This window comes from Triturus cristatus, chromosome 8 (assembly GCF_964204655.1).
Source record: "Triturus cristatus chromosome 8, aTriCri1.1, whole genome shotgun sequence".
In the NCBI taxonomy this organism is placed as follows: domain Eukaryota; kingdom Metazoa; phylum Chordata; class Amphibia; order Caudata; family Salamandridae; genus Triturus; species Triturus cristatus.
Genome location: NC_140591.1, coordinates 302,347,258 through 302,370,429, shown reverse-complemented (window position 1 = coordinate 302,370,429; position 23,172 = coordinate 302,347,258). Strand labels below are relative to the sequence as shown.

Here is a 23,172-nt window from a genome sequence, read left to right as displayed (position 1 = left end):
CTCTTATAGAAACTATAAATACCGCCATCAGTCCAGAATAGACTTTGTACTAATTAGCCATTCCTTAGAGGATCTTGTTAAAGATATTAAATACCTCCCAATACATTTATCTGACCACTCTGCCATAGTTCTGGAACTTATATCAATGTCAAGGGCGCCGGCCAGGAGTTGGTCTTTTGATCGTTCCTTACTCTCCCACCCAGAAGATGTTCTCTTTCTTAAGTCTGAGGTGAGCCATTTTTTAAGGATAAATGTAGGATCGGCAGGCATCGGAATGGTGTGGGACTCTCTGAAAGCATTTTTGAGAGGCCTCATTACAAATAAAACGGCATACAGTAGGAGGGAATATAGGGAGGCCGTGACATCAGTGGAAGCAAATATTGCTAAGATCCAGACCCAATTAGATCTAGTCGCCGATTATAATATAGAAGCGGTCCGCTCTTCTTTGTCTGAGAGATTACTTTCCTTAAAGGGCCATCTAGCTTCGATTCTATATCAGCGGATTCAAGAAAGGTGGGAGGCCAGCAAACTTGCACACTTTCAATATGGAGAAGGAGTGGGGAAGCTATTGGCATGGAAAACCAAAACGGACCAAGTCCGGAACAACATCGAGGTGATTAGTGTCAATGGCTCCCCACTCTCCTGAGACGACGATATTAGATCTGCCTTTAGAGAATTTTTTCAAAATATCTATTGTGAAGACAAGTACATTAGCTTAGGTACCATTAAAGATTGGCTCAGCAAGATCACCCTTCCAGCACTTTCTGCTGAGCAAAGCGAAATGTTAGATGGTGAAATCTCGGAGGAGGAAGTTATTAGGGCCATACATAATGCCAAAAAGGGGAAGGCGTCTGGTACAGATGGCCTACCGGCCGAAATATATAAAATACTGGAGCGGGAACTTGTCTCCTTCCTGGTTCTACTATTTAATAATATCCTACTGGTTGGTGGGTGTCCCCCGATGTCATGGGACAGTGCGTCTATTACAGTAATTTTAAAACCGGGGAAAACACCCACGGCATGTAGTTCATATAGGCCTATCTCCATACTGAACGTAGACTATAAAATATTTGCTTCAATTCTGGCCAATAGATTAGCTCTTGTTGCCCCTAAAATCTTACACCCTGATCAGAAGGGGTTCGTCAAGGGGCGGCAGCTATATGAACTGACCTTTGACTTAATTGGGGCTATAGATTTGGCAGTTTTGGAGTCTCTCCCCCTGGCGGTCCTTACCCTGGACGCCGCCAAGGCCTTTGACAGAGTCAATTGGTTGTATCTGTCGGAGGCCCTGGCGAAGTTCGGGGTGGGAGCAGGGTTTCGCCGGGCAATTGGTCTTTTATATCAGAACCCAAATGCATGCGTACTGGTCAATGACAATCTATCTGATCCCTTTAACATCTCGAGGGGTACACGGCAGGGCTGCCCCCTCTCTCCGCCTCTATTTGATCTATATGCTGAACCTTTTGCCCAAAGTCTGAGGGATAATGTTAACATCAAGGCGTTTGCGTGCAGGGGTTGGGAGAGGAAAGTGGCCCTGTACGCTGATGACATTCTCATTTTTACATCTGACGCCCATATGGCTCTCCCGGAAATATTCAAGCTAGCCTCGGCATTTGGGGAAGTATCTGGGTATGAGATCAATGCCACAAAAACCGAGATGATGACCTGGGGTATGGACCAGAGTCTGTGTATTGCTGGTATTCGGCCAGGAAAGAAGTTGAGATATCTCGGCCTTGATATTGTAGAAGATATAGACCAGATTGTCAATATCAATTTTTCCAAGATAGTTAAGGACTGCCGTAAGTTACTTCAGTCCTGGTCCCATCTTCCACTGTCGTTATTAGGGAGGGCTAATTTGGTCAAGATGTCCGTTTTGCCAAAGCTTTCTTTTCTCTTTAACACTATCCCCCTGTATTTTGATCCAATCTCTATTAAAGCATTTCAGGCTGAGATTAACACATTCATTTGGAATAAACATCTTCCAAGAATCTCATGGAAAAAGATAAGGAGGCGTAGGGAAAAGGGGGGGTTGGCTGCTCCGGACATCCAGGTGTATGCATGGGCGTTCCAGCTATCTCATGCCAGGATGCTGTTAAAGAAACCATTAGAGTATGGGGTGGGAACTCTATACGCCACTTTGCTTAATGGAGAGGGGGTTAGCCAGTTTGGATTCCTTTTGAAATTTGGAGATCCCAAGTACTTTAAAAAAATTAAATTGAAGATCCTATTGGGGATGGCAAGGACTTGGGCCCAGGTTCTAAAAGCTATTAAAATAGGGTATTATGGCTGTAGGACTCCCTTATGGGATCTGCCCGATAATCCGCCCTGGTTGTGTGATTCACTTGCAATACCCATCACAGAGGCAGGGATGGAGGTTTGGGGAGACCTTTTTGTTGAGGGCGAATTGCTTTCCTGGGAGTGTTTGAGTAGGAGGATTGGCCCTGGCCTAGCTAGGCTAAAATATCTGCAGATGTCCAGTTGGTCTCGATCTTATACAGCACGGCCCTCTCGGAGAAGCAAGTTCCCACTAGGTGGTTATAGTACCCTTATAACTTTGTTGATTGACAAACCCCCTGCTAAGAAGGAGATCTCGTCTTGGTATAATTTGATTTTGGAGGAGATGGATGGGGTATTCTTGTTACCAGATGAACTTTGGGGGCCAGATATAAGCAATACCAACTTGCAAGAGCTATGGGGTACATCATGTAGAATGATGTGGGATGTTGTGAAACCGGCGTGGTTGCGCAGGAACCACCTTTATACTATTCACAGAGCTTACTACTCTCCCCTTCGACTTTCTAAATTTACTCAGGGGAATATGGTGGTGTGTGCTAGATGTGGACTCTTGGCTGCCTCGCATATCCACATGTTTTATGAGTGCCCTTTTTTGTCGCAGTTCTGGGAAGCTATTTGCAAGATTCTGTCGTCCTCAGTAGACTTCAACATAATACTAGATCCTCAGTTAGTGATCTTCGGAATCTTAGAGGGGGTTTCCACATTGGTGAAAAAGTTAGTCTTCTACGCTATACTACTTGCTAGAAGGGAGATATGTAAGAAGTGGAAGGACTCTTCACCTCCTTCTGTCAATGAATGGTTTGCTTCTGCCCTGCAGGTCTCCAAGCTGGACTTGGCCAGAATAGGGAATCCTGATAAAAGATCTTTTTGGCGCCTCTTGAAATGGGATCATTGAGAGACTGGGGTTTTTTTTTTTTTTTTTACCCCAGGTCCAATGATTAAGCCATCCATCCCATTTCTGGGTATAAGCAGTGCCTTGATACTTCTTTCAGTATTCTGGCGGATTTCCAAAATCCCTCTTAAGGTTACGCTATGGTGATCGCAGGTATATCAAGCACTATCGCTATGGGACGACGTCCTCGCTCCATGTTTTGTCCCTTCCAGTTGGCATGTACTGAGGTAGCATATCGCTTGTTAACCTATCGATCGCGCATATAGAACCTTGGTGGCATATGAGGACAAAAAAAAAAAAAATCATTCCTTCTGGCAGTACCTCCTGAAAATCTTCTCTTTCTTCATGAGGTCAGAGAACTCTTTCAATGAGTTGTAAAGAGACCTGTCATGTGTGCCAAGTAAAGCTGAAGCACAGGCAGCTTTCATTGCAGTAGCAGATCAGCAAAATAACTTAATTCCTAGAGAATTTAGGTAATTGCTTTCAAGCAGGAACTGTTGATGTTGGTGCAGTAGAGTGGCACAGTCTTGCTGCCTAAAAACGAATAGAATCTTGTTGCAGATCTGCATTTAGGAAAAGAGGATCTGGAGCTTTGTATTTTTTCTGGTATCTGGCAGAAACGTCTTTGATGTAGTCAGGAACAAGTCCAGGAACACGAGAAAGCACCAGCATAGATGTAAAGCTATGACTAAAAAATCCAGAGCTTAGTGCTCCAGGACACTGTTGCCAGGAGTGGAAAAAAAGAGTCAGAGCAACTGTAGTTGCCCTGGCATGAAGGAATACTGTGGTACATAGTGGTAAATGCTCCCTTAGAGGAGTTTCCAGCCTTTTATTTATTGCAGCCTTGCTAAGTACCGTGCCCTGCTTTTTCTCTCACTTTGTTTCTTTAAAAAAGTTTTGTGAAAGAGTTTTTTTTATCACTTTTCACTTTTTTAATGAACATTTTGTGCTTTTTAAAGAAAAATAAATTGGTCAATATAGCCTTCAATCTGCTGACAAAGTTGGTTTATATTTTAAAAGAATTGGCTTTTCTAGAGAAAAGTATGTATTTTAATATTGTAACCTGTTCCAGGATCTGGGCAGATCAAATCACTGATTACAATTATAAATGACAAACCCCTGAGAGAGAATCCCAACTCCTTCTGCAACTCACCTCTAATGCAAGGCCCTCTTCAGGACCCTGCCTTGCAGAACTAAGAAAACTTAGGATGTCATCAATTCTAGAACCAGGAATCTGGGTGAAACAGTACTATAATTTCTAAAATGCATTCTAATTTGTCCTAAAAGCAGAAAGCTTTCCTGCCACCATGTCCAAAACTGACCGCATATAATGAATATACTGAGCCACAATTACTGAAGATTACTTTGTGCATCTAGTGCAAGAGATTGCACATATATTGAATATGATCTGCTACTCTTTTGGGAACTGTTGGTTAGCCAATCATCTAAGAAAGGGCTAGTGAGGATTTGTGGCGTCTGGAGGTGGATTTTCTGTGTAACTAGCAACTTTGTAAACACCAAGGGCACCGAGGTAGGGGAATAGAGCAGCACTGTAAACTTAAAAGGGTTCATTCACACTACAATGCTTACTATGAGCTTGCGAGTGTTAGGAATAGGATTCCTGGTTTGCTGAATAATGCACCCAGGCAAGGCAGAAACCACGACTCTAGTCAGGGTAAGCTAGATACACTAAAAGATGACCTGTGCTCACCCTCTGGTAGCTTGGCACAGAGCAGTCAAGCTTATTTAGAGGCAATGTGCAAAGTATTTATTCAACACACACACAGTAACACAATAAATGCACCCTAAAAGTCTTCACAAAGGTTTAGAAAAATAGAGAATAGTTATCGGAGCAAAACAAGACCAAAACCATAAAAGTCTAATCAGTAGAAGTCGAGATATAAATAAAAAAAAAGATTAAATGCAAAGAGTGCTTAGAAGTCACTAGAGGTCAAAATGTTACTTGAGGTCGCGAGGTACAGGTGGAAATCCACAGTTCAGACTGACCACGATGGAGGGCATGCCGGCTACAGGACCCACACAGGGCACGCTGAGATGGAGCAAAGTATTGACGCTGAGGGCGCGATGCATTAATTTTTTCCACGCAGTCGGGTCGATGCGTAGTTATCGAGCTTCGCTGCTGTGAAGGCAGTGCGTAGTCACAGTGCAGAGCGTTGTCATCGGGACGTGCAGGCTGTAGAACCACTGTTGTCAAAAAGCCTCTGCATCGGCAGCGAAGGGCGATGCATCTGTTCCGATCGGCGCAGTGGTGATGATGTGTCGTTGTGTAGCAAAACAGCTGCAGAACCTGCTTCTGAAGTCCAGAACTTGGACAGGGCACCTCAGGCAAGGGGAGGACTCACAGAAAGCAGAGTCCAGTAGCACCAGCAGACTTGCAGGAAGTCTTTTGTGTCCTGGAGACTTCAGAAAACAGGAGGCAAGCCCTTTGGAGATCACCTGGAAGAAAGACAGAGCCCAGCACTCCTTCAGGAGAGTAAGGGGGCAGCAGGCAGCAGGGCAACAAGCAGAAAAGAAGTCCTTCCAGAAAAGCAGTCCAGTGGAGTCTTCTAAGGTGCACAGCAGTCCTTCTGACAGAGGTTCAGTTAAAATTCAGAAGTGTCTGATTTTAGGGCGTCATTGACCCAGTACGTATATCCCAAAGTGCCTTTAACGTAGGGGTGACTTCAAAGCAGCTCTCTGTATTGCACAAGGACCCCTTTCAACCCAGTCCTGTCGGGGATAAATCAGTGCTTTGTGTGTGGGCAGGATGCTACCTATTGAAGTGTGTCAGCCCCTCCCATTCCTCTCTGTCTAGAAAGAACCATCAGAATGCAGATGAGCCTCGCAATCCTGTGTTTGTGGCTGTCAGGAGGGAATGCACAAAGAGTAGGTGTCACCCACCCCAGATGTGTATTGGAGATAGGCTGTCAGGCACATAGAGCAGTAAATGTAGAGAAATGTTTACTTTTTAAAAGTGACATTTCTAAATCAGTAATGCTAAATCCAACTTCACCAGTAAGAATTTATCATTACCATTCCAATGATAAGAAACATGAAAAAGCTACTCCTCTCTGATCACAAATTACAGCTTAAAAGTGTATTAAGGCATTCCTAATGCTGGCCTATGGGAGGGGTATGCCTCACAGAAGTGAAAACGAAAAAGGCTGTTTGTCACTACCAGGACATGCCAAACATAAAAGTACATGTCCTACCTTTCACTTACATGGCACCATGCCCTTAGGGTTATTTAGGCCCTACCTTACGGGTGACTTATATATAATAAAAGGGGACCCACTCCACAGTTTACAGGTTAGCCGTTAGGCCCAGTTCAGAAGCATGCATGTTGTCTTTGACAAGATGACAAAAGGCCACAACCACATGTTGTGGCTACCGTTTGGTTGCAAGGTCAGCCAAAAGTACATGAGAGTCTCATAAAGCATAAATTGAGGAAATCATAAAAGATGTTAATCCTACTTCCATTTTGTTAATCAAGTTATATTCAAATATAAGAGTGTTGTGAGGATTGAGAGATTGCCTGTCTCATTGTCATTATCTTCATCCATTTCTGAGTACGGTTCTGTAACACCAAGAGGATGGGAATACGGCTAAAATAGGGCAACACATTTGAAGAAACATAATGTGGCCTTTAAACCTGATTGGCAGAGGTCTCGTCACTGGAAAAGACCCAAGCCACTCTTTTCTCAGTAGTCTTTAAGACTCATCACCTATGTTGGAGGAATGAAGGCATCTAGGTCACTTGGCGCTGACACAGCTGGATCTGGGGGGGCTGAAATTGACACTGACACTGAAGTCACCTTCACTGGCACCTTTCTTGGTGTGATAGCTGGCACTGTTGTGAAATGAGATTCAGGTACATGTGTTTAGTGTTGTAGGCATTTGCCTGTCTGAAGATCTATACTTGCACAGGGTTAGCCTCTATAGACGGAATGCCACTGTTGGAGCAGTACCTTCACCAGTATAGGTGTCAACTGTACGCTTGAGTAGTCTGCCAAAGTCTGAAACGTTCAGCCTAAAGGAAGTAGGCTGAAGTAGTCTAATTTGGAAGAAGTTGTTTTAAAAAAAAACCATCCCTGCAGATAACAATTTCTGGCTTTAGTTTGGGACAAAATAGAGCTGGAAAGGGTGGGTGAGCAGGTGCACCCTTCTGTAATCACAGTTAGGTTCAGAAGAGGGTTGACAACAGAGAATGTGCAGTGGGGTCGGACCATGCAGGGTGTGGGCAGGTGGGGTCATACAGGGTGGCGGAAGGCAGGCCAGAACCGGAGGGATCTTTACACATAAGTGGGTATGAGCTCAGACCTGTCAATTGTGCAGGTGGAAATTATAAGGAGACACTATATCACTTCTGCTGTGATGTCTAGTGGACCTGCAGCGGGTGCTGCAAAGGTGCCATCTTGCTCCAGATGGTTGAATTGAAGGCTCAAAATAAGTGTGTTTTAGAAACTTTAAGTGGCTGGGAACTAACACACCAGCTGCAGAGATCCTTTCTGGCCTCTTCCTCAGTTTGTTAGCCCCAGTTACCATGCCAGCTACATGAAGTTCATAATGAGTTTAGCAAAGTAAGCAAAGGCTGGATAAAAGAAAATAAACCACTGGAAATAAGAATAACAAAGCTGATCGGAGTGGTTCAAAATCTGAAATCCTGAAATTGTGTGCTCAGACTCTACAGTCTTCGGTTATAAAAAGAAATGAAACATAAAAGCATTGCACCATTCTGTCATTTTACTAAATATAAAATGGGACAAAGACATTTTGCTTCAATTTCTGCACCATGGATCCTGTTTGAAAATTGCAGCAACATCTATTTTCCCCACGATTTATTCTGCAAGTATCACAGATGGTGAAAAAGCAATATACTTCATTAAAACAAAAAGTTACGAGAAATGGCATTAAATACTTTCATAACTTAATAATAGTAAATAAAACACTTCACATACCTATTTCTTTATTATTGCTAGCTTCATAGGGATCATTGGTTCCTGGCAGGGATCTTAGTTTGGCGCTTAACCGTTCCCCTTTGGCACTTGCAGTACTGCTTTGTCCACTATCTGAAAAAAGGAGGAAATGTGAACAATTATTGTATAGAACACAGTGGAACAAATGCATCTACTGTTTAAGCTATTTAAAGCTAAAGAAACTAGTGAAGGGGCTCTTAACTAGTTTATAAAAGAAAGATGACTTTCCAGAGAAAAACTATTTTCTTCTTCTGATCACCTTCAATATTTCAAGGCATCATATTTATGAGAGTAAAGTTCTTGTATGTATTCAACTGTTACATCCTACGTCATTTTGTACATTCTAGACTATCTCTTGCTTTGTCTGCTCAGTAGCCTCACACTTCAAAGACACTTGAAGATGTTCTGTGTGTGCGCAGCTGTTCGCCCAGCAGAACGCTACATTCTGCTGGACTGGATGTATAATTACCTGTATTTCTTTAATGTCGAAGAGGAAGGCTATCTCTTCTCCTATCATGGATTGTGGAGATTGATGGTTGAAGGCACGTAACCCCTAGTAGAGGGGCACAGGCCCATTTTCTCTGCTTACCTGCTGAAATGTGTCTAGTGAACCTTTTGTTAAATCCACAAAATTTCCCTTTCCACTGTACCAACTTTCCCAAGATGTTGAATGGTAATATTTCTTCAAGGAAGACTTAGGACGCAATACATTTCCCACAAGATAGTGGTGGCTTACATAGGCCATTCCACCTTGACTGACCCTTGGAGAACCCACAACAGTTTCACCTTGACCTAGTTTCTGGGTTGCAATCTACACTGAGCAGCGAAACCATGCACTAGCCAAAATCGGTTAAGCTGTTTGGAAGTCCTTTTCCCAGATCTGCCCAGCTCTGGGGATATTTTAAAGGTGAGAAATCCGTGTCTAGAAGTATCCATTAGAAATTCCTGGCGTGGGTGGGTCCTACAGAGGGCCTCTGAACCACTACCAGCTGAGGTTTCAAAATACCAATCAGAACGTTAGACAGTGCCTCTTGGCACGGGTGCCTAGATATGCTAGAAAAATTGTTGTATCTAGTTTAGCGCCTTGGGAAGCAGTTCAAAAGCAAGAAATTTGTAGGATCTTCAGTGTGGTGTCTGTGTAATTGAGTTCTCACATTCTGTGCGGTCTACTGAAAAAAACAGGTGTTGCCCACTGACCTAGGACTGTAATCTCTGCATCTAATAGCATCCCATTTTTTTTACTTTCATAGTTATAGGGAGGAACTGATCCAACAAAGGTGGCAAATAATCCCCTGAAGGGCCAGACAACATATAATAACCTGCATTTTCAAGCTGTTTAACTTGAGATCTCAAGATGAAATCCATTTCTTAACTGGTAGAAGACACTCTTGGAGGATCTCAAAATTATTTTGAGTGTGTTGGATATGCATATGCAGAGAAACAGGTCATTAGCATTTGACTAAAAACTTTTTACTCAAGACGTAGTAGGTCTTGATGCCATGATTTAGTAGTGAGGTTTGTGTAAGTGCACACCGGTTTCATGTTTTGTTTTTTTAACAAACTGTATTGAGGACCGTGACTTCATAACATTGTAGAAAATTAGCACAGAAAGGTCTCTTTTATTTTTTCCCCCCTCTTTAAGGCAGCCGTAAAGGATACAGTATATGAGTCCATACTACAGATGTGCATATAAGGCATTGAAAGAGTACTGCAATTGCTTTCGAAGAAATGCAACATTTTCCAGAAATGAGACATCTGTGATATAAAAACATCCAAATCGCAAAACGCAAATGTCCTATTTGACTAAAATAAACAACCCCAGCAACCATCCCCCCGCCCTAACCCTCCCACCCCGAGCTCCTGGTCTGTTTATGGTTTAGCCCTAGGTACCTAAAAAGGGGAGTCTAGCCGGGTGTATCCTAGGGGTCTATGTTTTCCTGAAATGTCCGAATGGGAGGGACAAGGGGGGGGACTTGGGTCCGGGAGCTTCCATTCAGGTGGCCATTAAGCAGTGTAACCGGCTATGGTGTAGGGGCACCCAGTGGTGGTAGGAGGTCAAGAAGTTCGAAGTTATGTAACATGATATCTCAATCCATTGAAATGGGTTGTTTCCGTAGCCCTTTCTGTTCTTCCCTCCGAAGGGCTACACTCTCCGCTTTCCCCCACTGTATCCTATCATCGTGCCAGCTGGATAGCGTTGGACATCTAGGAGATTTCCATCTCATTGTAAGGGCCCTAACTGCTAGGATGAGGGCCAAGTCTACAAATCTCAGCTGTACCCTCTGTGTGCTCGTGCGTTTACGGAGGCCCATGAGGCAGTCCAGAACATTATCAGAAACAGGAATGTGTGTGACCTCACTCAGGGATCCGCGGACGCCATTCCAGTAATCCTGGAGACGGGGGCATGACCACAACATGTGAAGGAAGTCCTAAGTTGCCTGGCTCTCTTGCAGGAGGCTATTGTATGTAACGTTGATTTAATGCTGCGATGGTTGGGGAAAAATCAATACAAAAAAATTCAAAAAAAAAAAACATGTGAAGGAAGTCCGCCTCGTCTCCCCTACATCGAGGGCAGCTATGGTGTGCGTCAGGGAACATACGGTGGATCCTTTTAGGGGTTAGGTATGACCTATGAAGAACCATTGTTTGTATGAATTTCAGTTTGGCGTTACGAGACACTCTTTTAGGGTGTTCGAGCATGCATTTCCAGGCTTTACACGAGAGTTCAGTGGCGGAGTCCTCGGACCATTTTGTTCTAAGGGATGTGAGTGTGATTGCCGCATGTGTCCGTATACCCGTATATAACCATCTGACTAGGTGTTCCCCATTTCCCATGTAATATAGGAGGTGGACCAGGGTATGTTGTGAGGGTTCAGCACGCCGCGGGGCCCATGTGTCCCTGATGTAATGAGAGACCGCGGCATGTAAGAGGTATAAATGTGTGGGTGCTCCTGTAGACTGTATAAAGGAGTCATGATCAAGCAGAGCCCCATCACTGAAAAAAGCCCCCACGTCCTCCACACCATTCTCCACCCAATCACGGATCCTGGTTCTTGTGAGTCTGCCCTGTGGTATGGGAATACCCAACAAGGGAATGTTCGGCGAGTATGGAGCCGCTGTAGCAGTGTATGACAGTGCCTTCTTCCAGCAACTCAACGCTGTCCTCAGGAGGGGCGGGCTATCCACGGGGATCTTAGCCCTGGGCAGGAGCAGGGAGTGTATTGCGCCCCGGTCCAAGTCCCTAGGCAAATAGCCAATTTCCTGTAGATTCCTACCGGCAACCGGTTTCATGTTGATCACATTTATTTGCTTAATTGTGCCACATAAAGGTTATGTATTAGTGCTGACTTCTATGACCCTTGTGGAAATTGTTTCTTTCGCTAGCCCGGTTCTGCGTATTGTAATTGTTTGTCTATGCAATATTGTCATTGACATGCCAATAAAGTTGAGAGGAGTTGGCCTAACGGTTAGGGCGCTCGACCTCGCACCTCGGACCTGGGGGAACTGGGTACGAGTCTCGGTAATGAAGCTAAACATCCTGTGATTCTGGGCAAATCACTTAATCTCCCCGTCCCTAACAAAAAATGAATGTGTGTCCTCATGTAACGTAACTGGTGCTATGTAAAGCGCTCTGATACCTGATTGGATTCGGGTCATGTCCGCGCTATATAAAACTCTGCAACAAAAAAAAAACAAAAGTTGTTTAATAAAAATAGAACTGGTGAAGTGCTATTTGACACTGTGGTCACCTTACAAAGAATGATTCAGTGGTCTACTGTGTCAAAAGAAACTGAAACAGACCCCTTAGGTTGCATTCTCCTCACCAATCCACAGTAGGATTTTTTCTAAAAGCTAACCTAAGCAGACTGCATACCAAAACCTGGCCAAACACCTGTGTGAAAGACACCAGGACTTGCCCATATATTCCTGTAACTGGGTGACTAACTGGTTCTTCCAAGACCTTCGCCAGAACAGGAGGCCCTGTTATATCCCTGCAGTTACATTCACACCATGGTCCAAGGTGAAAGCCTATAACATCGCAATGAGTCACCAGCTCAGTTGTCGAGCTAAGCCTTGTGGCTCTTGTGACCTTTGTTATTTTCCCATTATTATCAGGGGTACCTCGCAAGGATTTATAATGGCCTAATGCTATAGCACAGCAGGGATTCTAATCGTTTTGATGACCCATCACTGTTACAACTACCCAAGACTAAAACCAGTTCAAACATTGGTGGTAGAGACACTTTTATGCTTAATTTGTTGCACCCTGTATTTCTATTCTTAGACTTTACAAGTTCCAAGGTAGCCAGTTTACTCACAAGAGTGGATCATTAAACATCTCTTCTCGTGCAGTTATATGGATATTTTGAAAAACAGGATAGGACATTTTTGATGGCATTTTCATTTCAGGAAAATATAGACATGCTTTATTAGAAATATTTATTAAAAAAAGAACTCTTTTGAAACAATCTAGGTTACGTAAGGAACTCACATCACTATCGGATTGGATTGGAAATATAAATTATACACTGTGTGTATATCTGTATCCATCTATCTATCTATAGATAGATATAGATATATACACACACACATATATATATTCTCACACCTACATCTATATACACACATATATATACACATATATATACATATATATTATATATATATTACACACACACACACATATATATATGAATATATATATATTTTTTTTTAAATATATATATATATATATCACCAGCTTAATCTTACACTGACCTTTTAATGGTTCCAAAGGACTATGATTGTTTTCAGGCGAAGGGACAGCTGAGAAAAAGGAGGAAATATAGATTATGCAGAAAGGAGAAAAAGGTTAAGAAAACAATGGAAGGAGTTGAACTTTTAGGTACGTAGACTGAAAGATTAACGGTAAAGGCAAGAAACAACAAAGGTAAAGAATAGTCTGCATCTATATAGTAATATTGTTCATGCTATTTAATAGGGCTGGTAACTGCTTAAGTTCATGAACTGTTACATGAAATTTCAAATCTGGTGGATAATGTAAGGAAAAGCAGAAACGATGATACATCAAATTTTACTTAATCTGCTGCAAATCCATAACGGAAAGAAAATACAGATAGAAAAGACTGGACTGTGCAATGCAGAATTACTTCAGAGCAGAACTTCCAGATTACCAAAAATGGCTAAAGGCACCACATCCCCAATAAATTCATGGATATGGAACAATTGAAGATCTATGCATGTTTTTGCTCCAAAGACGACGTGAATGCCCTTAGAGGTAATGTGTGCTAAAGTATCGCAAACAATGTACAAACTATTTTGTCACTACTTGAAGAAGGATTAAATAGCAACTAAGTTGCAGGAGTTTTCATTCTTGTAGGGTGGCTATGAGACAAACCCCTTTGATGGTTGGTGACGGTGTCAGTTGTACTATAACATCCACTGATTGTTTTTTCACTGTGGATTTTTGCTGTCTTCCAAAAATTGTGTGATCCTTTTCACATATTGAATATGGAAGGCACAATATGCTCCCAAGATCACACGTAGAGGCCAGAAAATATCTGAATTTACAAACTGTGAGAATAACAGAGCCCTTCTGAAAAGTGAGCCATAAGGAAAAGTAACAGAAGACTCATCTCCAAATATTTTCTATACCATAACTAGGCATATGTGGACATTGGCTGTTTTACAAACAAGACCAGCCTCAGCTAGGTGCCATCAATGCAGCAGACTTCAGTAGATTGTTCTTAACATGATTGCTGTTGAGTTTCAAAAACAAAGCTAAAGCTTCAAAGAAAATGTCTTTCTTGTTTTAGAACTGGAGACATAAAGTGTGTCCAAATATCCTCCCCTCATCAATCACTGCTCCTCTTTTATCAGCACCCTCTTCCTCTTAAATATGCAGGTTTCTTTCCTATTGATCCTCTTCCTCGTATTCTGGAAAATGAGTCTGCCTGAAGAAGCCTCTAGTTCCTAAAACCCACAGGTCTTGTCATGCCAGGAAATGTTCAGCATTGCTGGGAATATTGCGACCTTTGCTCAATATATATCAGGGCAGGTTTTTCTAGATCAGCTCCACAGCTGTCCATATTTGGGCTGTCTGCTGGGTGACAAGAAGGAAAATAAGTAGCTGCATGCTTTTGTTTTGTAATCTTGTGGCAGTTTTACAATGTTCTTTGTTTGCCCAACTTACATAACTGATAACATTGAACCAATGCCTCATAAACCTCTTGCTTGTATTTCATCCTTTAATGAAACTTATAATGAATTAGTGACACTTATTTGGGAGAATGGCACACCCATTTTTTAGGAAGATAAAAAGAGAATTCTCTACCGTTCAACAAACTCACACTATTAGGTATGGACTAGTTTAGTGATTTTCTCTAGTTTTCTTTTTATGGCAAAGTGCTTTTTCATCAGGGTGACACTTCATTCCCCCCAGTTACTTTCACCCACCTATCCTCCAGGAGGTGCCAATGTGGAATCGTATTTGGTACTGTCTATCATCTTTGCGGCACTAAGCCTTAACCAAAGGGGACCAGCACATGAATTCAGTCTACGTGGATTTCTGAGGTGACGTTGAGACCATCAATTAAGAATGAATGTTTATTTCTTTTTCCCATGCTGTATCTTTGTAAGCCATCATTTGTCCATTTGTCATACAAACTGTATGTCAGCTCCTCATATGTTTCAAACAATTGTCCACTCACTCTTGACCTATTAATTGTAGGTATTGTTGTTTTTCCCCTTTCTATAACTCTTTTATCTTACAAATAAGTTTGACTACTGTGGATCTGTGGAATTAAGGTGAACTCCATGGCTGATTATATTGTCATCTGTCACAGGCGCCTCCAGGGCCTGTATGCTGTTCTAACTGGCTCTATCACCCGATGCAGCAGCGTTGGCATGATGTATGACCCAGAGCACTCTCACCCTCCCTTTGTCAATGATGTGAAACTGTCAACTGAGGTGGAAAAAAAGGAAATCTTTAATATGGTCGGGTCCAGAAATGGATTATTCAGTTAATCGGGAACTCCTCACAGCAAAATGTGTCAGAGGGTCAATTTCTGTTGCACATCATCCTAATTCGGCAACCATAATGATAACAATACCATGTATGGGTATGCACTAGTTTAGTTCCTCCTTAATATAGAACTCACTGTATGTGCAAGTCTCTACTGAATCTTGATTTTGTTTGTGATGACAGAACGAGACAGAGACTTGTACATTAACTGATCTTATTTGGCGGGTTTGCCATGCCGTCAACCCCAAATGAATCCTTCTTTTGGAATACCAATTATTGTAGTGTCTCTTTCTGGTGGGATGCTTTCTGACTTTGTAACAAATGCAAAAAGAACAATTGATGGACAGAATGCAGAACAATGTCATACATTCACCCCAGTACAGAGATCTGGGCCGAAATTCATCGTTTTTTTGCTCACCATGCCATTCCAGTTTGAACCCAGTCATTTGCAAATCAGTCTTGACCCTGTGCCCAATGGGAACAGTCCAGCCCGAACTGCCAAGCCAGGTCCACCCTAAGTGCGCCGGGTATGCCCAGATGCTGAAATGGGGTGAAACCCCGAAACCGGTCCTAGGAAGCTTGGTTCTGGTCCAGGGGTGACCAGACTTTGCAGTTCGAGCTGGACTGTTCCCATGAGGCACAGGGTCAAGACCGATTTGCATATGGTCAGGTCTAAACTGGTGTGGCATGGTGAGCAAAAGGATGATGGATTTAACCCAGATCTCTTGACGGGGGGTGAATGTTTTGATTTGTTCTGCATTCCGTCCACCAATTGTGTGTCTTTTTCTTCTGACTTTGTGAGGCATAGGTGCTAAACTTATAAATGTGGGGGTACGATAAAAACTGGGAAAAGTATGCCCCTGCAGGGAATAATTGCAAAACATGTTTTTTACCTTGTAGATAAAGCTACACTTTAGGCTTGGGAAAATTGTCGAGTGGCCTAATCAATGGTGAAAGTAGATTTTTGATAACTTATAGTGCAAAAGTAACTTTACAGCTGCTGTGATAAAGTTGGTATGTTTCACAGTCCTGCTCCACGGACTAACTAAGCATTCCCCCTCCTGGAAAAGAGAGGCATGGCCTCCGGTTGCAGGAAGGTAAGTGTATTGAAACCTGAGGCCACTTAGCAGGGATTAGCCATCTGGGAAGGGCACAGGAACAGTTGGCAACATGAAGAACAGCCTTAGAATTCATTATTGACTGCTCCTTGACTACGATTCCTTGTGTTAACAAATTGGCACACTCGGCAAACTTAGATCTCCACCAATTAAAGAAAATAAAGTGCTTAATTTCCTCTAAACTAATGAGAATTGCAGATCATGTTTTGTTTATATCCAGACTCAATTCCGGTAATGCAATCCTGGCTGGTCTTCCAGTTTTCACAGTATCCTATTTAAAAACAGTTTACAGATCACAACACAACTAATCACTAAGAAAAAAGATTCAACCACATATCTAAAATCACATTTCTAAAACCGAAGATATCACCATTGGTTCTCTCTAGAGACCAAGATAACGTTTAAAACATGTTGCCTCAAATACAACACCCTTCGTCACCACAAACTCACCTATATATAGCAGATTTACAGCTCATTTCAGGTGGTGTAAGAGAATCCAGAAGCAAAAGCTTTCCCTGCCTGGAAACACCAAATTCTAGAAATTCTTTAGTACTGAAACAATCATTCTCAGGGTGGGCTCTAAGTGCCAGGAGCACTCTACCTCTGCAGCCAAGACTAGTGCCTGACATCCTATGCTTTAGAAAAGGGCTTCAGACTCACGTCTTCAAAACCTACTTCGAAGACCCAGAATAAGCATATTGAGTACTGAATGGGTTCAACTGATGACACCTCAATCATGCCAGTCCCCCTCTGACACTAGAATCTAGAACATTTGTTCAAGAGTATTGGTCTTTTTGGTTCTGAAGTTATGGATTTTCAGTCTTGCTCCCCCTAGCCTCTTTTCCTTCCTTCCTTTCTGTTCAGAAAACATGTCACTAGTAGCAAATTAGGCAGGAACGGTTAGACAGGAAGACACTAATGTAAAAACAGTGGTTGGGTAGCCCTTACAGTAGCCACAGCCAGACCCTGCTGTGAAAGGCACAAAGCAAACTTCAACATTTCTAACGGGCGAGATGTAAAAGGATGAATGCCTTCTATTTCGCAAATGTGTTCCAGTTGCCTATGTAGATGGATCTGGTGACATGTTTCCTTACTGCCAAAATGATGTCTGCAACCTTATTAATAAAACATAGAGATTATAGCAGGTGCCACATTCTCCACATGTGCAGCCACAACATCTGGCAATTGGGTTGGATGGCCTGACCATCTTGGTATGAGAGCAGGTAGGCTGTATGTGGGAGTGGGAAGAGGAGCTGAATACCGAGAGATCCGTGCCCCAGATCCTCCTTGCATAGTCTGAAGCGATCAAAGTCAACTGCCCCAAAACCTCCTGCACTTCCGACAGGACCTTTGTACAGAAGCAGGATCAGTGGGAATGATTATAGCAGTCCATGAGAACAGCTGACTCTGTATCTGATGGGAGGCGTATCGTACAATATTGAGGACACTTCCTGTTTTGGGCCTTCGGGAAGAGTTCTACAAAGGAAAATCCCAATGCTGAAAAATCATTCCTGTCTCCTAGGGTTGTAGCTACCACTCATGGTCCTCCACCGATAAATGACTAAGGGTAACCACTCTCACACTGAGGGAGCCCGCAAGATGAACCTCTACTGGGAAGACTCCTGTCGCTGCGTCCATGTCCACAGGTGAATCAACTTACAACATAGGGTCCATTACCCCCACACTGCTCTGTTTGTTTATATAATAGTCAGTAGTGGTGGTTTGTCAGAATATGGATGTTGCACCCTGAGATGTAAGAGATAAAAGCCCTGCATGGCAAAACGGACAGCCTGTAGCTTGGGAACACTTATGTGTAGGCGCTGATCAGACACAGACCAGAGGCCTTGCACTGCTGTGTGCCCTAGATGAGCACAACAGCACAGGGTGGAGGCATTCATGACCTGGTAGCCTGAACCTACAGAGGGTTGAATGGGAGACCCTTCAGAATTATGGAAGAGTCCATCTACCAGCACATATTCTGATTCCCCTCAGCATAGAGACTTCCTTATTGATGAAGCCCCTGCGCCTCGGACACCACTAGAGGACTCTTATCCACTTCCTGACATGAAGCACCAACAGGCTGCATTAGACAAGATGACCCTGCAGGACAGGGATCCAAGCTTGAGCCAGACCACTGGAATCACTACCAAAATGTCCGCTATCCTTCGAGTAGAAGGAGGGAAGGGTTTCATAAGGATTGAAGAGCACTTCCCCGATAATAATCAGCCCCTGTGTGGGAGAGAGATGTCTGGAAATGTATGCTAAAGCCCTAGCTATGGAGGAGTGTCATCTTCTACAAGAGATGCTCCTGGACCAGTATCACCAGCTAGTCATTCAAGTACGGGAATACATGTACTCACACCTAATGCAGTGAAGCTGTCATTACTGCTAGCATCTGCCTACAGATGCATGAGGCTGTCACCAGATCAAACGGGAGGGCCGCTGACTTAGTGTGGGGATTCTACTTTGGACCTCAAGTACTGCCTTTGGGTGTCAAAAATCTGAGGATAAAAACAGGTATCCTGGAGGTTCACGGATGCCAACCAATCTTCCAAGTGTAAAGCAAACAGGACCTGGCTCAGACAGCATCTTGAATTTGTCCTGCCAGATGAAAGATTAATATGGCAGAGAGCCAAGATGGGTCTCAGGCCTCTGTCCTTTTTGGGGACCAAGAACTAAAGGGAGTAAAATCCTCTGCCTCTCTCTTCTAGAGTCGATGAACCAGAGGGGTTCCTAGTGAAGAAATGCTTTCTATTTGCACAAAAATTATATTTAACAACGAAAGAGTATGAATGCTTTTTGTTTAGAAGTAAAGGTCTTCTATGCTCATAATGATCACACAGTGCAATAAAAAGAGTTGAATGGAAGTGTGTATAATAAAAGACAATGGGCTTCAACCATCAATTTTTCTTCAGAGGCACAGTCAAAAACATTTGGTCATGAGCCCTACAGGCAATGTTTGATCTAAAAGTCCAGTAGCCAAAAGCATCAATGGTGTTTTGATCTAATACAACTTAAGGTCATCATGAGGACAAGGTAAGTTGGAGCATGAGCAAGATCTAGGAATTAAGCATAAATGAATAATGAGACTGGGCCAGGCCGAGTTCATTATGGTCATGTGAAAAAAGAAGGAATTTTGTTTTTACTAGTATCGTGGGAAAATGAGGGTTATCCAAGGACACTATACACAAAGGGGAGAAAATAAGATAAAAAGGAAATAAGGATTTTTGAAAAAAGGCAGCACTGAAAAGCAGAGGATGAGAAGTCTTTACCACCAAACATTGACAAAAATACTAATAGATTATTGAAAAAAGACACTGGATGTTGTCACTTGGTCAGTTAGTCACAAGAAGAAAAAGGCCAAAAGCAAGAATAAACAATAGACTATGTCCGGCCACCGTACCCGAAGTAAGGGCAGTCAAAGTTGAAAGAACTCATGATCATCAGTACACAGGTTCAAAACTTGATGAAAGCGCAAGGCTCAATAAATGAGCTAGCCAAGAGTACAGGATGGCCTGCACCCGCATCTCCAACCTAACAAATAACAATGACGCAGCAGCACTCACAATCAGCCGTGAGTTCTCGGTGGCGAATTGCTAATAAATGAGTGCAAAAAGTACTTGAAGAATTATTTGTGCAAACTTGAAAACATTTAATAAAATTAAAATGAAAACACAAATTTGTTGTGTAAAACCACTGAAAATAGACTAGACGCGATACAATGAAAGTCATCTGGTCAGCCAAGGCTACTCATACTTGCTCATTCTCACAACTGTGAAGAGAACTAACAAAGCTCAAACAACAGACTTCACAAAGAGGTCCTCTTGAAGTTTATACATCGATGGATTTTAAGAACTCAAGTTGTACGGCACAAGTCAAGTACATTACCTACATATATGTGGCACAACAATGCCTGAGGATAGATAAGATGATAGTAAGAACATTAATCAAAGCTACATGGGCACATATACTGAAATCGTCAGCAGAAACATTAGAACATTAGAAATGAAATAAAGTTTGCAATAATAACAAGGCACTATAACACACAAACATACACCTGGGTCTTCAAAAGGAAAAAGAAAACGAATACAAGAAACAGGAGTAACCTAGGTGGGGTATTTCTTTTTTGGGACAATTTCCCTCACCCAGCAAAGGTGGTATGCTTCATCATAGGGAACCTCCTCGCAGCGTGATATCTGACCACGGTGCAGGCTACAACTCCTTCACTGAGGAGGAGCGCGAAAATATTTTCGGAGATATGGTAGAGACCCCACAATGTGCTGAAGGGTGGCGAGGTAAGCAGAGCGTGCAACAAGTGATGTAGTGGTTTAAAAGTAGCTACAGGGCACACATACACCTTTATATATGCAGCCTTGGTTCAGGATTTAAACAAGGAACACTGCAGGAGTACATTAAACCAGCTGAAGTGTGTCACTGAAGAAGGTCAACATGTTCCTGCCACCTCCAATTAAGTGTTTTGGGCATTTGTCAGAACCTAAAATAGAAGTGATTCTGCTACAAAACATGTGCTCAAAAATGAAATAATATAACACAAAACCATACAGTGGTCCACTGGCAAATTCAAAGGGGATCCACTGTCGATCAACCGGTAGAAGAATATACAGCTAAATTACTGTTCCAAAACAAAGGCGGCTGTTAAGTTGTGCCACTAGTCACTCAAACAATGTGACTAGTACAAATGAACTTGTAGTTGTAGCATTTTACACCTAGATTAAGACAAAATCCAAACACCTGCCGCAATGATTGCATAATAAATTAAAATAAAGGTGTGCATACAAAACAAACCCATACAGGCTTATGTAGGGTGTTGTGCCTCAACTCGGGGGCCCTGCCATGGGGCTACGGGTACACACTATCCTAAAGAGAAATTCAGGAGAGAGTATGAGGTAGAGAATAAACCTCTGAGGGTGGGAGGGCAAACATTTGTGAGTCACCTAGACAGGGTCTATAGCATCTGGCAATCTGCCTGTGTACTAATGGGCCTAAAAAGGATTTCACCCATGGAACATGATAGGGTCTAAGAGGGCCTAATAAATTGGAAGCAAGGTCTCCACCACTGCAGTGGAAGTTGAAAGTATGGGCAAAACATTATATCTCAATTCTGCACAAGGTTAAGTCAATTCGAAGGCTTCTGCCACCTTCTGAATGATTTTCGTGAAAGATGAAACCTCCTCTGAATGGCTAAGGTGTGGACAAAACAGGAACTCACATCAATGCACAGGAAAGTGCCTAATACACTACTGTGACGTTATGTCCAGAGCGAGGTCGCAGCTGGAGCCACACTGCACTATCTGGAGAGTCATTGCTAGGGAAAAGTGTCTGGAAGAGTATTAATGAGGTGATAAATATGTGGCAAGATGTATCCACCAGAAACTGATATTTAAAGCAGCAATGTAATGGTTCCCTTTAAAGCCCCACAACACTGGCCACATCGCCGGAAGGCTAGCTGGCACAATTCGGAAGTAAATCTATAAAAAACGAATTACTGGGTCCGCATCCCAGTCCATCATTATTTTGCACACCATGCCACCTCAGTTGGGATCCAGCCCTATGCAAATCAGTCTGGAACCTGTTTCAGTTGGAACAGTCCAGTCCGCACTGCCAGGCCAGGACCTTCATAAACCGGAATACAAGCAACCCAGGAGCGGTTTCGCCCTAGTTAGGGCTCAACAGTCAGATATAGCGTGATTCAAGCGACACAGTGTGCACAGGACCCATGTCTGGGAATACAAAAAAGGGATGGATGGAATGCTTTAATTAATCTCAGCCACTGTTAATTACCTGGGGCCACATCACTGTCCATCATTATTCTGCACACCATCCCACCTCAGTTTAGACCCAGCCATATGCAAATCCGTCTTGACCCTGCTCCAATGGGAAGAGTCCAGCACGAACTGCCAGGCCAGGTCCTCACATCTGTCACTTTTTTCTTTAGACTAAGTGGGACATATATGCCCCAACACGGATCCCGTGCACAGTGTCACTGGAATAAAGCTATACATGGCTGATGAGCCCTAACTGGGGAGAAACCGGTCCTTGGTTGCTTGTATTCCTGTTCAGGGAGGACCTGGCCTGGCAGTTCGGGTTTGACTGTTCCCACTGGAGCAGGGTGACCTGTGAGGTGAACCCTAAAAGCTGGACATGCTCCCGCTTGTACCCATGACAAAGAACTGGACACCAAGGGTCAGTTGACTGACCTCCTGTTAATCTACAAGGACACAAAAGCTGCAAAAAGACCACTTTCCTGAAAGTGCCCAGCAGACAAGTTTCAACTGGGCCTGCCTTGGGCCCTGCTGGTGGCCTTTGCTGAAGTGAGTCCTGACCGCCAAGAAATGTTCTTGATGTCCAGGAACCCTTGGCTGGTGTTAGAGTGTACAACTTCTGCCCAAACTGCTTAACCTGGTACCAGCTTTCTGCCTGGAGAACTGACGGAGACCATGGTTGCAGTCGAAGCTGCAGCCGTTCATATGCTGGTCGGACTCAACTTGATGGTTTCTACTGCTGAAGGAAGTCCAATTTCCAGAAAAGTTTTTACGTTCAAACAGAAAAGGCTTACCCAGAGCGATGCCAAGTGGAAGCTGATAGTCATCGAGACCTTCCTGGGCACAGATGCCGGAGTTTACCTGCTCGGAACTTTCCTGTCGACAACTGTCCATGACCCCATTCTTCCGCATCCGGCCATCATCAACCCCCAAATCAGATCCAGCTTGCCCATCCAACGGCTCATTGATGACCACCTTTTCACCAGAAACATTTCCAAGTACGAAAGTAACTTTTTGACAGGACCAACTTGGTCCTTGTATTCGACCTCTGTTCCTTCGCGGTCAGCCTCAAATCGTACCTTTG

General features: G+C 43.1%; 1 protein-coding gene across 3 annotated transcripts in view; it reads right to left on the bottom strand.

Annotated features, from left to right (window-relative positions):
• Positions 1-23,172, bottom strand: part of IFT88 (intraflagellar transport 88) — a 537,246-nt gene that overhangs the window by 69,416 nt on the left and 444,658 nt on the right. For 2 of the 3 annotated variants that reach the window (XM_085621562.1, XM_085621563.1), the window contains exons 25-26: positions 12,922-12,969; positions 8,146-8,256 (exon numbers count right to left, since the gene is read on the bottom strand). In XM_085621562.1, coding sequence (XP_085477688.1) covers positions 8,146-8,256; positions 12,922-12,969 — 159 coding nt within the window. The remainder of the gene's footprint in view (positions 1-8,145; positions 8,257-12,921; positions 12,970-23,172) is intronic. The other variant, XM_085621564.1, reaches the window with a different exon arrangement.